Source organism: Acipenser ruthenus, chromosome 22 (genome assembly GCF_902713425.1).
Source record: "Acipenser ruthenus chromosome 22, fAciRut3.2 maternal haplotype, whole genome shotgun sequence".
Classification (NCBI taxonomy): domain Eukaryota; kingdom Metazoa; phylum Chordata; class Actinopteri; order Acipenseriformes; family Acipenseridae; genus Acipenser; species Acipenser ruthenus.
In genome coordinates this window covers 26,074,793-26,092,076 of record NC_081210.1, presented here as the reverse complement: position 1 = coordinate 26,092,076, position 17,284 = coordinate 26,074,793, and the positions used below count along the sequence as shown (strand labels likewise).

Here is a 17,284-nt window from a genome sequence, read left to right as displayed (position 1 = left end):
AGAAAAACAATGATTCTGCAAAGGAAAACATGGACACAGCACCACCCGTCATACCACAAATCATAATTAATACATACAAAAACAACCTGCTAGAACAAGTATGTTTAAATAGGGCATAGGAGACATGCATCATCCTTTGCATGAACCACGTCTGTCTCCATTGGTGGAAATACATTGGTGCCAAAGTAAGTATAAAAGGGGGTTTGTAAAGGCAAACCAAAATGTACTAGGTAAAAACTCAGACTTTCAGTGCTACAAAACATGCATACACATTGTAAAGATATGCAAACATTTTTAATACAAAAAAAAAAAAAGTTAACAGGTTATTTTTGTTTTCTTTGTACCAGAAAGACATACTCAAGTGCCATTTTTATAAGACTCTTATTTACAACATAGTGGTTTCTAAAATGAAGAGGCAATTGTTAACTGAACACAGTAGACACTGTACTTTAAATTGTGCATTCTGTAAGTCTGCACTGCTGTCAAACCCAACTTTGCCCATTTAAAACAGAACGATAAAAAAAAAGTTACTAAACTATTCTATTACCTTAAGGAATTCAAAAGTGCATTTACTTAAATATAGCTTTGTGAGGTAAATCCTTTTACAGTCTGTGGTGTTGAGAGAAGAAAAGAACAAAGGGACAAAAATACAGTACACTGGACAAACTCCTGCATGGTGAATACATGGCACCCTCAGTTTACAACAGCAACTGTTGGATGAACTTCATGCTTAATTCTGGCAATGCAGGGAAAACCTTTTGTACACAGCCAAGCTGAAAGCTTTCAATTTTTTATTTTTTTTTCTTCTTCATTTTAGTGCCATTGTATTGACACCAATTTGCAGAGAACCCTTGAAGGAACATTTTTGCCCATTAGGAGGAAAAAAAAAAAAAAATTATATATATATTTTTTTTCAACAAAGGCTGCTTTCTTGGCAAAGTGACACTATCAAAAGAAATAATCAAATATAGTCTAAGTTTACAGTACATTAAACTGTTAAAGTAGAAACTGGAACAAATCTGACTATCGACTGTATATGCTAATTTATTTTTTATACAAAATACATTAACATTGTTTTCATAATATTTAAACTACTCCCCTTTTTTGCCCAACAACATATAGCACTGGTATTGTATTATATATTGGCTCTTGTACATTTAGACAGACTATTTTACTTAATGTCTAGCTTCACATCCAGTGTACTGAAATATAATTACAGTATTACTACCTTCATTATTTATTTGAACTGGCAGTCCATTTTGAGCTATGATACAGATAGAGTGACTTTACATAAAAACTCTCCATAAATGTGTTGAATATATTGTCGACGTGAATGGAGTCCAAATTGCAAACAAAATAACTAGAACATTTTAGAATTAGTATGAACACTCTCAAACTTAAAAAATAAAATACAAATAACGTAAAAACATTTCAGCTGAGAATACCTGAAAAGGCCCCTTTTCACAATTTCAAATCTACCATTTATTAATGTTATACAAAATTATATATATATTCTAATTTCTATAATTTGGAGCCAGCCAATATAAGGTCAACAAAAAAAAGAAAAAAACCTGCAAATTTTTAAAATAAGACGATGGTACCTTGTTGCTTGCAAATGGTTGACTGGTTTGTGTGTGTGTGTGTGTGTGTGTGTGTGTGTGTGTGTGTGTGTGTGTGTGTGTGTGTGTGTGTGTGTTCTGACTCTGTATCTTGTACCACTGCTTGCTACACGTCTTCACCTTGGTCCCGAGTGAGACACTTGGCTGCAGTCTAGCTAGGTGGTGGAGACATCAGTGGAGTTATTAAAAGGGAAGAATTTGGCGACTTTGTTAGGAGAGCTTGGGCTCTCGTATTCAGAATCTTCACTCGTCTTAAAGAACTCCTCCTGTTCTTTCTTCTTCAGGTTCAGCTCGTCTTCCAGGGCCTGGTAACAAAATAAATAAAAGAAAAATATGATCGAAAATCAGGCAGATAATTACACTACCTACACAAATAACTGAATGAATAATTCAAAACAGAACCACCATTTCTCATCAGGAGAAGTATACGGCAATCTAATCGAGCCAATTTTGAAGCAACTGCAGAGGCAAATTGTTAGCGAGAAATACATTTTAAATATATACAACTAGTCAGCATTTATTTAATAGCTCCTTTCTGCAGCTAAGTGGTTTCTTACAATAATATTACAATAGATTCCACTCAGAGCATTTGCCTTTGCAAGTGTTTTTTTGTGGCGTGTGTGTGTGTTACAAAAATAATTTCAACAATGAAATCCGCTTCTAGAAAATGCATAAAGATTTTGATACTGTGCCTCATTCGTGTATTCCAGGCAGACTAACAACCTTTCATAATACCTGCTGTTTATTATACTGTAAACCAAATTCCCAAAAAAACAGACCTACTCGAAGCCACCAAAATAACAGACTGTCTTAAAAACCAGACATGTTTGCTATTTCTGCATCTGTAACGACCACCTTTTCAAAACAAGCAGCCTGCCATGTTCACAGCAAGTAAAAATAAAAAGCAGTGTGAGAACGTCACAGCGCTTATTAAAAAAGCATGGACTTGACGGTCTACATTTAATACAGCTATGCCTGACATTTCATATTGAGCAGCACATGAATTATTTTACCTTCTTCCTGGGTCTGAGCTGGTCTCGCCAGTCCTTTAGCTGCTGATTGTGTTCCTCATCCAGTGCTTTCAGTTTCTGGGTCTCATGTTCAATAAGAAGATGGCATTTCTCATTCTGTATGTTAAAATAGAAATACGAATGTCAGAAAGGCAGTTTGTATAGGACGGCTTACAAAAAACCACAAAATACTGCATTAAAAGATACCACAACCACCTGAATAAACAAATTACCTTCAGTTAGCTTTTAGTCATGTTTGTCTTTCATGGCATTCAACATAGGGTTTAGGATGAGGTGCAACAAACGTTGGCCTGGGCAAGCTATTTAAAACATGCAATTCTGTATTTATGGACAGCCAGCTCAAGAGAACACAAACTGGATTGTAATGTTTTGCAAATGCATAAAGAGCTGTAAAAAAAAAAAAAAAAGGTTTGCCATCAGAGAAAGATGCGTTTCAAAAGCATGCATCTCAAGAGAGAATGTATTCCTGACTAGCCCGGATGCCTTGCATTCAGTTTCTGCTCAGGTCGTGCTGGGAAGCGGATGGGGTCTGTGCTCACCTGTAGCTGCTGGAGCTCCCAGAGGTTGCTGTCACACTGGCCCATCATGTCTCTCATCACATTCTCATGCTTCTGCTGCTGGTGTAGCCTCTCTGCCTTCTGCCTCTTCTCCTCCTGCTGTGCAAACTGTGATTTCAAAAGGACTTGATGGTTAAATTGCTTATATATTAAAAAAGTAGAATAAAATAGTATAACAATAAAACATAAGATGTTTACAGGACAAAACGGTTGCATCTTTGCAGAACTCATACAATCCTTCTTACTAACTTGTATTAATATACCCACTGTAAAGAGCCCTTTAGGTGAACAATAAACCACAGACAATACATGAAAACCCCTTAAAGCTAGTACAGTAAAACCTGTACAATTCGGCATCGCTTGGGACCGGAGGAACATTGAGCCGGATTACAGTGTGCTGGATTACAGAGTTACTGTAAAAAATGTAACCAAAAAAAGAAAGGTAATATGCCAAAAAATATATATTTCTGTACATACAAATTCTAATAAACACAATAAATATTTTAGCAGACTTTAAACACAACAAAATCTTTAGCAGTTGCTAGCATGGGCCTGTTTAACCCATTCCCAGAGAAAGACGTTCACTTGTTGGTACTGTAACTGCATGCGGGATTCAGGCTTGTACACAGAGGCTGGATTAAACAGGTTTTACTGTATTGTTTTTATCATGTATTTCCCCAGCAGAAGGGATATAGTGGAGGTTGTTGTATGTAGACATGTCACACTTTAGAGAACCGCTTGCCTAGGACAGGTCTAGCACAGGTTATTGAGAGTATCAGAATCTGGAGGGTACACAGAGGCACATGCGAATATTATGGATGTACTTTTTTATGGTAACTCACAGAGCTAATTTTTGTATTTACAGCCATGACAAAGGAGGGTTAATTTGGAACAAGGATTATATAGGCAAATGACCCGAGCACATGAAATGGATTTGGCTGATATACCTGTTTGATCTTCTCTCTGTCCTCTGCCGGACTCCCAGTCGAGGTAATCCTCAAACTCTTCTTATACATCATCATTCTGGTCTTCCCTTCACTCCTCTGGATCTTCGGCAGCCTTCCTTTCTCCTGCTGCTGTCGGCCCTTCAGCTGCTCAATCATCCTCTGGTTATAGTGCTGCATCTGTTCCTGCTCCTAAAAACGATACATGCAACGAGAGGACAGGAAATGATCACTCAGCCACTGACTAAACATCTCATCGATAACAAAATGAAACTCAGGAGGTTAAATGATATTTTTATGCTTATACATAAAAAATGGCTAATGAAGCAGCATAACAAAATGTATTTTTGTGTCGCTTTTTGTGTTTGCATGAAACACATTACAGTGAGAAAGCATGCATTCAGCTGCCATTATGTGATAAGGCAATGTTCTCATTCACTACCGAATAGACCCCTCTGCCTTTCAGTCTAAGTCTTAACAGAGCGGTCTGGAGTGTTCTACCTTGTCATGCTTCTTGAGAAGCTGGTGTCTCTGCAGGAAGTACTGGTCTTTGAGTTGCTGTTTCATTAGCTGGTGCTTCTCCTGCAAGTTGTGTTCTTCTTGCTCCCAGATTGTTGCTTCCCGCTCTGAAATGAAAGATTTTTCTTATCTAATTTATCTAGCTCAGTTGGATCTTTGCAGGCACTATGATGGAAGCATTGACCGCAACATTACCTGTTAGATGCAATTGTACCATACTATATTGGGACAAAATGTTAAAACCATTAAGCTACTGGTGAGCAAAATACAGAAAACCTAAAAACAAAAACACAACTCGCCTCTCATCATCTGCTGCTTTTTGTTGAGACACTCGCGCTCTAATTCTGAGATCTCTCGTTTATTTTCGGCAATGATCCTCTTCAGGGTACTATCCAAATGGTCCTTCTGGGCAGCCAAAAAGTCCTGTTCCTGTAAGCAAGATGACAAACAAAGAATGGGGTCAATCAACAGAGAAGGACCTTTAAATGACATGACTATGGAAAAGGAAAGGCTTTACTTTATTTGAAATACATACATATGCAGATCTACATAAAATTTGCTGTTAGTAAATCAGTGAAATAAAAAAAAAAAATTAAAAAAAAAATCTTGAACCATTCTGAGTACTTTAAACAAACACAATCCTTTGTTTTTCTCCACCCGTCTTGTGCATCTGCTGCTTTAAGGACTAGGTGTGTTTGCAGTGTGAGAAAGCCTGAAGGACACAATGAACCTGTTTACTCAGTTACAATATCCCTGGGGCCAGAAGAAAGCTTCATTCAGTTCTGCCTGTTCCATGTTTGAAAAGGCTTGTCACACACAGATCTGTGGGCATGCATTATCCGTAAATGTCTGTTTGAGGGCTGACAGAGTACTGCTGCATTCAGTGGGTGAACGTTGGGATATGTAGCCTGCCATAGTTCTGCAATGGAAACTCATATGGATTTGTAACAGGATAAACTGACGTCAAGGAAGGTCTGCTTTAGGCAGATCTACACACAAATCCTGACAAATAAATGTATGTAAGCCAATGTAATTCTAGTCAAGTCACTTGCTCACAGAACACTTTACTTTAAGCTTTAGTTTACTTCACTTTCATTTACCTGTGTCTGCTTTGACTGTGCAAAGTCATTCATCTTCTGTTTCATGGTTTCCTTTCGTTGCTGTCTGGGCATTTTCTCAACTTCACTTTTAATCTGTAAGAATAATAATAATAATAATAATAATAATTACACACACACACACACACATATATATACAAACACACTTTTAGTTTTTTTTCTCTCATTAGATTTCAAGAAAATTTAATAATACAAATCCTGTATGTCCTGAACAATTGGCAGACACAGCTAGTTTTGCAGTAATCTAGGACTAACAAAGTATGGACACTGCAGATTGAAAAAGTGAAGACGGGTAGGTGAAGGTGAGGATTCATGGGGAATAATTATAAAATCTGTAAAACGCCAAGCCCTGTAATATAGAGCAGAACAAATTAGTATTCATCTTTTATTACAGGGTACCCGGTTCAGATGAATTCTTCTGCTCCATCTCTCATTTTGAATCCAGTGTTACCTCTTTCTTCTTCTGCTTGAGCTTCTCCTGAAACTTGCTAGACTCGCGTTCTTGTTCTGCCCGGATCTTCTTGCACTCGTCGCGCAGGCGGGTCACGTGATCCTGCTCCATCTTCTCAACCATCTGCTTCTGCTGCCTTTCCAGATTCTCCAGCTCTGTGTCATAGAACTTCTTCTTTGCCTGCAAGCAAACAAAATAACATGTTGTGAACACAATTGTGCATAACCTTTATGAAGTTATGAAGAGTGAACCACCGCCTCTACTCCACAGCTATGGCCAAAGGTTTTGCATCACCTAGAATTTTAGGATTGAGACATAATAAAAAATGTATTTATATATATATAAATATATATATATATATATATATATATATATATATATATATATATATATATATATAGAGAGAGAGAGAGAGAGAGAGAGAGAGAGAGAGAGAGAGAGAGAGAGAGAGAGAGAGAGAGAGAGAGAGAGAGAGAGAGAGAGAGAGAGAGAGAGAGAGAGAGAGAGAGAGAGAGAGAGAGAGAGAGAGAGAGAGAGAGAGAGAGAGAGAGAGAGAGAGAGAGAGAGAGAGAGAGTACTGTGCAAAAGTTTTAGGCAGGTGTGAAAAAAATGCTGTAAAGTAAGAATGCTTTCAAAAATAGACATGTTATTAGTTTATAATTATCAATTAACAAAATGCAAAGTGAGTGAACAGAAGAAAAATCTACATCAAATCAATATTTGGTGTGACCACCCTTTGCCTTCAAAACAGCATCAATTCTTCTAGGTACACTTGCACACAGTTTTTGAAGGAACTCGGCAGGTAGGTTGGCCCAAACATCTTGGAGAACTAACCACAGTTCTTCTGTGGATTTAGGCAGCCTCAGTTGCTTCTCTCTCTTCATGTAATCCCAGACAGACTCGATGATGTTGAGATCAGGGCTCTGTGGGGGCCATACCATCACTTCCAGGACTCCTTGTTCTTCTTTACGCTGAAGATAGGTCTTAATGACTTTCGCTGTATGTTTGGGGTCGTTGTCATGCTGCAGAATAAATTTGGGGCCAATCAGATGCCTCCCTGATGGTATTGCATGATGGATAAGTATCTGCCTGTACTTCTCAGCATTGAGGAGACCATTAATTCTGACCAAATCCCCAACTCCATTTGCAGAAATGCAGCCCCAAACTTGCAAGGAACCTCCACCATGCTTCGCTGTTGCCTGCAGACACTCATTCGTGTACCGCTCTCCAGCCCTTCGGCGAACAAACTGCCTTCTGCTACAGCCAAATATTTCAAATTTTGACTCATCAGTCCAGAGCACCTGCTGCCATTTTTCTGCACCCCAGTTCCTGTGTTTTCGTGCATAGTTGAGTCGCTTGGCCTTGTTTCCACGTCGGAGGTATGGCTTTTTGGCCGCAAGTCTTCCATGAAGGCCACTTCTGACCAGACTTCTCCGGACAGTAGATGGGTGTACCAGGGTCCCACTGTTTTCTGCCAATTCTGAGCTGATGGCACTGCTGGACATCTTCAGATTGCGAAGGGAAGTAAGCATGATGTGTCTTTCATCTGCTGCAGTAAGTTTCCTTGGCCGACCACTGCGTCTACGGTCCTCAACGTTGCCCGTTTCTTTGTGCTTCTTCAAAAGAGCTTGGACAGCACATCTGGAAACCCCTGTCTGCCTTGAAATTTCTGCCTGGGAGAGACCTTGCTGATGCAGTATAACTACCTTGTGACTTGTTGCTGTGCTCAGTCTTGCCATGGTGTATGACTTTTGACAGTAAACTGTCTTCAGCAACCTCACCTTGTTAGCTGAGTTTGGCTGTTCCTCACCCAGTTTTATTCCTCCTACACAGCTGTTTCTGTTTCAGTTAATGATTGTGTTTCAACCTACATATTGAATTGATGATCATTAGCACCTGTTTGGTATAATTGTTTAATCATACACCTGACTATATGCCTACAAAATCCCTGACTTTGTGCAAGTGTACCTAGAAGAATTGATGCTGTTTTGAAGGCAAAGGGTGGTCACACCAAATATGAATTTGATGTAGATTTTTCTTCTGTTCACTCACTTTGCATTTAGTTAATTGATAAATATAAACTATTAACATGTCTATTTTTGAAAGCATTCTTACTTTACAGCATTTTTTCACACCTGCCTAAAACTTTTGCACAGTACTGTATATATATATATATATATATATATATATATATATATATATATATATATATTATATATATATAATAAAAACTATATGAACATAAATTTAGATATTTTATTTAACGTCATGTAAATCAAGAAAACTACAAAATGATATCGCAAAAAGTCTACCAGAAGCCATAATAGCCATAATCTGTGCTCCAGCCGATGTTTCACGCTGTATGGATTTCAGCCTGAACTTACATTCATTTCCTGGTCGAAGCGGCGGAACATCTGCTCCCTCTGGTGTATCAGCTTGGTGTTGAGCTGTGTCTGGGCCCGGTGCTCCTCCTTCTGTAACAGACGCAGATCCCGTAACTCCTGCCGCCTGAAGAAAGAGGCACACCACAGGGAAGAGCATTAGAGCACTCCCCCATTCAGCCTTATACCCAAAACCATGGGCAGGAGCATTAGAGGGCTCCCCCATTCAACCTTACACCCAAACCATGGGCACGACCATTAGAGGATTCCCTCATTCAGCCTTATACCCAAACCATGGGCACGAGCATTAGAGGACTCCCCCATTCAACCTTACACCCAAACCATGGGCACGAGCATTAGAGGGCTCCTTGGTTCTCAATGAATTTAGCAGAAGTTTATAGTGCAAGATATAACTACAGGTATGGACTGTCCAACAGATGTCTCCTGAGCTCCACAATACAACTCTTTTGAGGTATCCAGTTTAATGTTTTTAGTTTGAAAAGATTGCAAGGGCAATCCGTAATGTCAAGTAGAAGCAAGTCCAATCAGTAATGCAGCAAATGTGATGTTTAAAAGGTGCAACATGTTCAATGAGCAGAAAACTACTGAAGCTGCGTCTTGGGGTAGATGCTACTATCTGGTCAGCTTTTTTTCTGTTTTAAAACTAAACTTTTTTTTTAGTGATAGGCTTGTGTATGTATATATATATATATATATATATATATATATATATATATATATATACACACTAAACTTTTTTTTAGTGATAGGCTTGTGTGTAATATATATATATAATCAATGTACTTTCCTTTAAAAACAAATTTCTACAAAACATGTGTTGAATACAAATAATTGTATGCTGAATACAAATAACTAACCAACTTCCCTCAAATCCACAAATCTGAATGTTACAAAATCTATGAAAACTACAGTATATCACTTCATGGTTGTGAATGCATGACTGTGGTCTGTAAAATGTCACTCATTACATCCTTCTCATGGAAAATAAAAAAAAAACACTGAATAAACTAGGATGTCATCCACAGAAGATATGGACTGAAGATGGAAAATAACAGATTTTGTTTAACTTGCCACAAGGTGGCAGTAGCATACAGACTGCAAGGGCAGAACAAGCAATGCTGTTGACAGGGTTTTTTTTTCTTCCTTAACACACAAGAACAGCACGTTGTTTTAAATGGATTGTAAAACCAGACTTAATTTCCCTATCGATTTAAAATATATTCATAGAAACAAAATCTCTTAAAACTTACTGTCTCATTAAACGAAAATGTTGCTAGTGCAAACCGATATGTTAGCTAATTGTTTTAACAAAATATATACCGTGCCTGCTAACTTTACACTAGAGACAAGCATTACAAGAAGGAGTTAAAAATAATAAAATAGGTAGTGTAGCATGAAACCAGAAGAAACCACACTACTACAAAACATTTTAAACAGAGAACGTTTTTAATTATTTCACGATTTGATAATTCAAACCTGTCACGGCTGTTAAGTAATTCATGGTTTTCAGCATTTAGTGATTTTTTGATGCGAGAGTCAGAGTGAAATAATGAGGAACCACTGCCTGTATAACCTTTTATTATGATACAACTGAGGGTGAAGCAACTGTTATTGCACCAGCTTCCTCAGTGAAGCATATGTGGCAATTCAGCATTGTATGCTACAGTATACAGCAAAATATTTAGTTTGCCAATGCTATGGAAAAAGCAACAGGCGTAGTGAGCTGAATTCTTGTTTTTTCTTAAATATACCTCGAGCAGCGCTTTCGATACCATGTGTATAAGAAATCTCATACACTGTTATGAAGTCATTCATTCAGAACCTACGTGAAGTATATGAATGGTCCAAAGTATCTGAAATGCATGCCCATTGTCTTTTTAGAATATCGGGTTTCGTATCAAAAATATTTACAATAGCAGTACAAGGTTTTTAAAATGATTTCAGCTGAATGTTGAATAACATTTGGGACATGTAGTGGGATCAAATCTGAGGTATATTACAGGTCATGTTTATACTGAATTCATAAAAATAAGTGCATTTCTAATCTGTACTGGAGTCACGTGTCCCTGTGCAGAAATAGCATTTATGGTAGGAGGCTGTTTAAGCTGTTTATCCAGTGAGAATTATATAGATAAAAGTTCAGGATTGGTGTTCGTTTTCAGATGCCAAATCCCTATCTGGTCACCAGCTGCACGCTTTTAAACTAGCTTCTTTTTAAATAAAGCCTAACATACAGTATCTGCTTCCATTAAGGTGTGTGTGTGTGTGTCTCTGAAACGGTCAGTTCTGACCACTTGGGAGTTTGTAAAGTAAGTGCAGAGATCATCATTAAGACATGAGTATCAGATGCAAACTGGAATTCAGGAAGTGCTTTGACTTACCTCAGGAATCTCATCTCCTCATCTTTTTTTTCATCGTCTCCGATGATCTTGGAGGTGGTTACACTGACCTCCACCCCATCCACAACAAACTTCCTGGTCCGTTTCAGGGTCTTGCTGCAAAACTTTGAGTCCTACAATTCAAGCACAGCAAAACAGGGTATAAAACTCAATATTTAAACATTTAGACACATTTACTGCACATTCATGCATTTCTGTTTTCCCTCAGAATATTTTATTAGTAAAGACAACAGGTTACCAGGCATACCAATAATGTATGTATGTAATGTATATTATTTAGATAAATCAGGAGAACATGAATTGATTCACAATGCATTTATGACTTGCCTCATCATACAAGAACTTACCGGAATTCCCACTTCAACTGGGATGGGACATGATTGAAATAAGAGTTACAGGTTCTTGCTCTGACTAAGTACAATGACTCACTGTGTATTTGTTTCAATTGTTCTTGAACATGCAATAAACATGCAACTTTTTTGGGGATAGGGGACATAACACAGGGGGGGGGGGAGAGCTTTCTACTAAGGCAAGGTTCAAAACAAGGCTTGTGTTTCTACTTTGTAAATGCTTAGCAACATGCATTTTTTAATAATAATAATAATAATAATAATAATAATAATAATAATAATAATAATAATAATAATAATAATAATAATAATTTTTAAAAAGTCAATAACAACGCCAACGTCTTTTCCTTTCACGTAATATTCCTGAAGCATCCCAAAATGTTCTTTTTTTCATGTTTCTTTCTACCTTTACCCTACTCTGTTCAACAGCCAAACAACCTTGACTCTATCAAGCCTAGTGTTGATTTCATCTGGTCAAACGGATTAACAACAGTGAACAACTTCTAGTCCAGAAAAAATGATCAGCATTAAACAACTGCAAAACATGACAGAAAAAGGCTAGTGACGCCAGTCTATAAACTGCTAGAACTGGTCCATCACAATGACTGTATACAAAAGTGATAACAATACTGAATAGAGGCCAGGACAAAGAAACACTTGACCAAGTCAATGCTTAATTCAGAATTAACTCTGAATTACTATTTAAAAAAACAAAGAAAACGACAAATCAGCACTGGAAAAACTCTGTTATTGTAAATAACTGGATTTCAGAAAAGCCCAATACTGAAAAGGGAAAAGGCCATTACAATACTAAACGCTCATCTTTCTGAGATTTCCTACATTTCCACTTTCTGTGACACTCCACATTGGTCTTAGCTGGGGAGGAAGGGATTGTTTTGTAGCCTAAAATAACCTTATACAGACCTCGACAGTCACACACTACTTTCAGATGGAGCTCTTTCAAAACAGAAGAATGATAAGCAGCTCACCCGCATCGATATTGATCCAGTCTCCTTGTTCAGAGAAAGATCTCCGGACAGGTTAAGGATCAGATCCATGCTGTCGGAGGCGGACACGCTGCCATAGTCGGAATATCGTTTCGATTTGTCATTGGCCACTGGTGTTGAAGAGTCCATGGGTTCTGCCTCCAGCGATTTCTGGTGTGTTTGATCTTTTTCCGCACTTTCGTTCATTTCTACATCGGGTTTGATGACAGGTGTGAGCTGTATCACAGGTACTGCGGGTGCCGACGGGCTCATGGTGTTGTAGTCGATCTCAGGCAGGGGTTCCTGGGTAGTCTTTGACGGTTCTGCAGGCGCTGGGGGCTCGGCCTCTGTCCCTGATCTGGGTTTCTCTTCCTCCTCCAGAGTCGGGGTACTTTTGCCATCTTCAGTTCCGGAATCAGAGCTGCTTATCTTTAGAGACTTTTCGCTCTCAGTTTTGTCCGTGTCGCTGCTGCCAATTCCTTCATCGGAAATCTTGTCGCTGAGTTTATCCGACTGGTCCTTGGGTAGAGGCGAGTTGGGGGTCTTGATACAGTCGACTTCTTTAGTCTGCGTGGGCTCCTTTGGCTGCTCGCCTTCAAAACTGTTCTGGCTTGTTTCAGAAGGATCTTTAGCATCTGTACCTGGAGGCTGAAGAATAAACAGTATTCACATGTTAATAATTTAAGTTGGATGATATAATATGTTACCTTGTATCTTAAAAAGATCACAGAGATCATCATTATCAGTAAGGGCGATAATTGGGCATACCTTAATTATCTAACCAGCAATAACTTACCACTATAGCTCAAGCACACTCTACTGAAATTCATTATATTTTTCACTTGGAAGTTACTTCAAGTGTTCAATAACGTGATAGTAAAAATGTAAAGATTGTACTATTAGAATTATAACAATTAAAATAATAAAATTGTTATTCTATACAATTTTGCCTTGCAGCAAGTGTATAAACTATAATTACATGCATGACAGGCAAGTGTTTAACTATATATTATTACATAGCAGTTCACAGATAAGAACCAAATGTTATATTTTAGGCTTTTATGAGTATGAACATACCAGCATCTCAGTCTACAGTAAAGATGGACAGTGCTGCCAAAGCACAGAACTCAGAAAAGAAACCTCTAACAGGACACAAAGCTGCAACTGTTCAAAATGTCAGCCTGGGCTCTAATTCTCACCCGAATGACCCCGGGAAGGAGTCCAGAAATCTACCAACTAAAACCTAATGCTACTGAATCTTGACAAACATACTTCTGTATTTCTGCAGTCAGAACGGTCTCTATATTATCTATACAGCCATTCATATTCTATAGAGTAAGCAGAAACCCTTTTAGGCCCTTTTTGCCAAACGTTTCGATCATGGACTGTCTGGTATGATGAAAAGCTATTAACATCACATGTGTTGTTCCAGGCAAGGAAGTACAGTAAATAATAAGAAACACATACATGACTTGCTTCACAAGCATTGTGTTAATCATTTCAATGGCCTAAAACTATTGCATTTGTTTTTATAAAAATTTAACCCTGCCTCTGATTTACACTGAATTTTTAACTTCTCATTTCACTTTGAAATCAGTCCTGTTCATTTTCATTGGAAGCAAAACAAAAACTAAAACTAGCTGTAGAAGATAACCTCTTCTCTATACCAGCCTTTCAAAACCACCATGTGCAAAATGTGCACATAAAAACCTATGGATCAGACTGCAGATGGCACAAGACTAGTCCAAATATAGGTCTTGGGCTAGAGGAGATTTTATAACTTCATTTTATTGTGCTGATGGCCATACAGGTGTGACTGGCCTGCTAGTGTAAACACTGCTGGATTACTTTAGACCAGCTGCATTTCCACTCACTTCTCTACTGAATCTGCACCTACTCTGTAACTGATTAAGACAGGTCTAAAAGCAGGCAGAAGGGATGGAAACACACCAAACAAAACATGCATTGTAAAACACAAAAGACTCCCAGATGTTTACAGCACCACTACACTGACACTTTCCATTGGCTCATATTTGTTTGAATTCAACAACAATAAAAAGCAGCAACTATTTCCATGCACATGGCTGCATAAGACTGTTTTACATACATTTGCACTATAGTATGTACCACACTCTTTTGGAGTAAATGGACCTTAACTATGAAATCCCTGTATTGTATACCTGGAATATAAAAAATCTCCCTTCCCTTTTCCAGTTCCGTTCATGTGTTGGTGGTATGTTATCAGGGTATAAAAGACATTTTACATAAACAAGATAACACTTTTCTTTAAAGCCAACAACAATAAAACATAAATAAATAAGTGTCAGATTGGAAGTGTTAAAGGGTTTACAGGTCTTCAGTTTCTAAGAAATGAAAACAAGACGTTGAAGACTTACAGCTGTCACTTCTGCTGCATCATCGTCTTCTCCTTCCTCCCTGTTGTCCTCTATTTCCTCCATCACTTCAGCCTTTGCCTCGGCAACCAGCTCCCTCACCGGCTTGTTTGAGTTGACTTTGCAAACAAAGGGGTGCTGCCAGGGCCAAAGAAAAAAAAAAATTAAAAAGTGGTACTGTCCGTGAAATTCATACACGGTTTACCATAACGAGCGGACTGCCAATTAGCTTAGAATATGACTTTTGAAATGTGAAATAGGATCCTCTGCTTATTGGAGTGAAAAGTGTTTTATTATCAGTATCCATCATGTATTATTAAAAAGATAATCAACTGCATTTTGTTATTGTCAATTTAATTAAACATGGTGGTTCTATGAGGTACGCTATGTGGTAGTTTGCTTCATATAAAAGGCTGTTCATTTAAATTACACAAGCTGCAAATCTCTCCTGATCCTGTACAAACAGCTTCCTTCAGGAAATCCTGTTGGAATCCACAAAGCTTCCTCAGTAGGGATTTTTCCCTGCATGCTGCCTGCAGTATTTCCGTAATTCTACTATCACTTACAGCAATTCAACTTTTGGCATTCTACCAAAAGCTTGCTTTCCAGCTCAGCAAAAATACACGGTTTGTTCTATGCTTTCAATAGCTAGTATTCACATTATATTGCAAATAAGATCTATCTTTGTATTCAATAAAACAGTTCTATAAAAACATTATATAAAACAGCTTACAGAACAACGCTGACTAACATAATGGCAAATTACAGCTTTGCTCAGGAGGATGAACAGCATGCATGCAATTTAAAAGACTTGTTCTTTATCTTTCAATACTGAGCCCACAGGAAAGAGAACAGAATGTGCAAACAGAATGTGACCTTGACATCAGTATACTGATGAGACAAACAGATGTACCCACAAAACAGGATTCGTTTACCTTAGAGTAGGTTTGGTCTTTACTATTCCATATCATTTGAAGTTAATTACTGTACTTCAGCAGGATAATTTGACATGAGGAACAGACACCTTCTTCTTTACTAATGTGGCCAGTTTATACATACCCAAATCGGGTCTGTAATTATAAAAGGAAGGATTGATGTGATAAGCAGATCACATCCTGATGATACTTGAAACCGTTCTAAAAATGGGAAAATATCAAGTGATAACAGACTGTTTAAGAGAAAATAATGATCAAAGCTGGCTTTTGAAGCTGCGTTACCTCCAGTAGCTGCATTGCACTTGGCCGGTTCTCTGGGTTCTTATCCAATGACTTCTTAAGGAAATCCTTAAACTCTGGTGTCCTTTAATACATAATCATTGGCAGTAAACTCAACGGGGGGAAACATAACAAATTCAAGAGACTTTAATGGCACATTGTATTCCAAGGTTAATCTGTTAGACGGCACCAGCAAAGTTCTTATAACTATGCTTAAGGGCTTAAGATATTTATTTTGTTGATTTTACATAACTTGATCTCAAAAAGCAAAAACCCTTTCCTTTCCTTTACACGTTATCAAAATATAAACTCGGTAAGCTACTACTAAAGGCGACTCCACTTTTACATTTTTGTTTTCAATCATTTTCTCTTCCGTTTCCTTGCTATGTACAGAGGATATGTTCGATACTCCAAGTGAACTTGTGTTCATTTCCTTTTTTCAAGTCCCCATTCGGTTTGGTTCCTAGAGCTTACCACTTTGAGGGCACGTCAAGAGAGGGTGGATCTGATTTAGCGATCTTCAACAGGACCCTCATTGGGTTCAGCTCGTGATGCGGGGGCTCAATCTGTGCCATCTCTATCAGGGTGATTCCCAGAGACCAGATATCAGCCTTGTAATCATATGGGGTGTCCTTCATGGTCTCGCACATCACTACCTCTGGAGCCATCCTTGAAACAAACAGCACATTTCTATGCGTTACCCAGACTGGAGTCAGGTTTGTATTTATTTGAAACACACATATCAAAAAAATATATTTTACTGTCAGCCCAGTTTGAAGGCTTTAAGTTGACAAATGGTGGGATAACTTTCCAGGTCTGCAATACTGTCAGATAAATTCATGATCATTAGATCTTCTGTATTTGAGCAGAAAGGAGGAGAGTGGCTTCAAAATGCTGTAATCCAGCTGCAACCCTTTACAACCCCAGTTAAAGAGAATATAATATGTTATGAACAGAGAGGGCCCAGGAAACCTGGATTCAGTTCTTCAGATCTTAATCTTCCCAGCTGCAAATTACAAAAAAAAATGTATTGCATTGTACAAAAAAATAAAAAGACCTACACTGGACAGTACTGGCAAATTAAATTACATTCCTGTATTTGAAAATGTCATAAGACAATACCATGTACACTCCGGTGTGATGTTTTATTTAAAACAGACACCGTTTTACAGTTCTGAAAGATGTTCATATGGGAACCACCTGCAATGGACTTTATGATTTCTGTATATACACGTTATTCATTAAGGGCTTTTGCTCAACTTCAAAAGAACTCTTTCATCACCAAGTAACTTTGCAAAAGC

At 38.0% G+C, this 17,284-nt stretch overlaps 1 protein-coding gene across 1 annotated transcript in view; it reads right to left on the bottom strand.

Annotated features, from left to right (window-relative positions):
- Window positions 1-272: 272 nt before the first annotated feature.
- The window catches only part of LOC117973680 (serine/threonine-protein kinase 10-like), a 37,602-nt gene continuing 20,590 nt past the window's right edge, over window positions 273-17,284 (bottom strand). The window contains exons 6-19 of the mRNA XM_034926727.2: window positions 16,458-16,652; window positions 15,987-16,068; window positions 14,773-14,907; window positions 12,380-13,024; window positions 11,023-11,153; window positions 8,624-8,747; window positions 6,240-6,419; window positions 5,771-5,863; window positions 4,970-5,099; window positions 4,653-4,777; window positions 4,155-4,343; window positions 3,190-3,315; window positions 2,633-2,746; window positions 273-1,924 (exon numbers count right to left, since the gene is read on the bottom strand). Of these exons, the coding sequence (XP_034782618.2) occupies window positions 1,775-1,924; window positions 2,633-2,746; window positions 3,190-3,315; window positions 4,155-4,343; window positions 4,653-4,777; window positions 4,970-5,099; window positions 5,771-5,863; window positions 6,240-6,419; window positions 8,624-8,747; window positions 11,023-11,153; window positions 12,380-13,024; window positions 14,773-14,907; window positions 15,987-16,068; window positions 16,458-16,652 (2,419 nt within the window). The 3' untranslated portion in view covers window positions 273-1,774. The remainder of the gene's footprint in view (window positions 1,925-2,632; window positions 2,747-3,189; window positions 3,316-4,154; window positions 4,344-4,652; window positions 4,778-4,969; window positions 5,100-5,770; window positions 5,864-6,239; window positions 6,420-8,623; window positions 8,748-11,022; window positions 11,154-12,379; window positions 13,025-14,772; window positions 14,908-15,986; window positions 16,069-16,457; window positions 16,653-17,284) is intronic.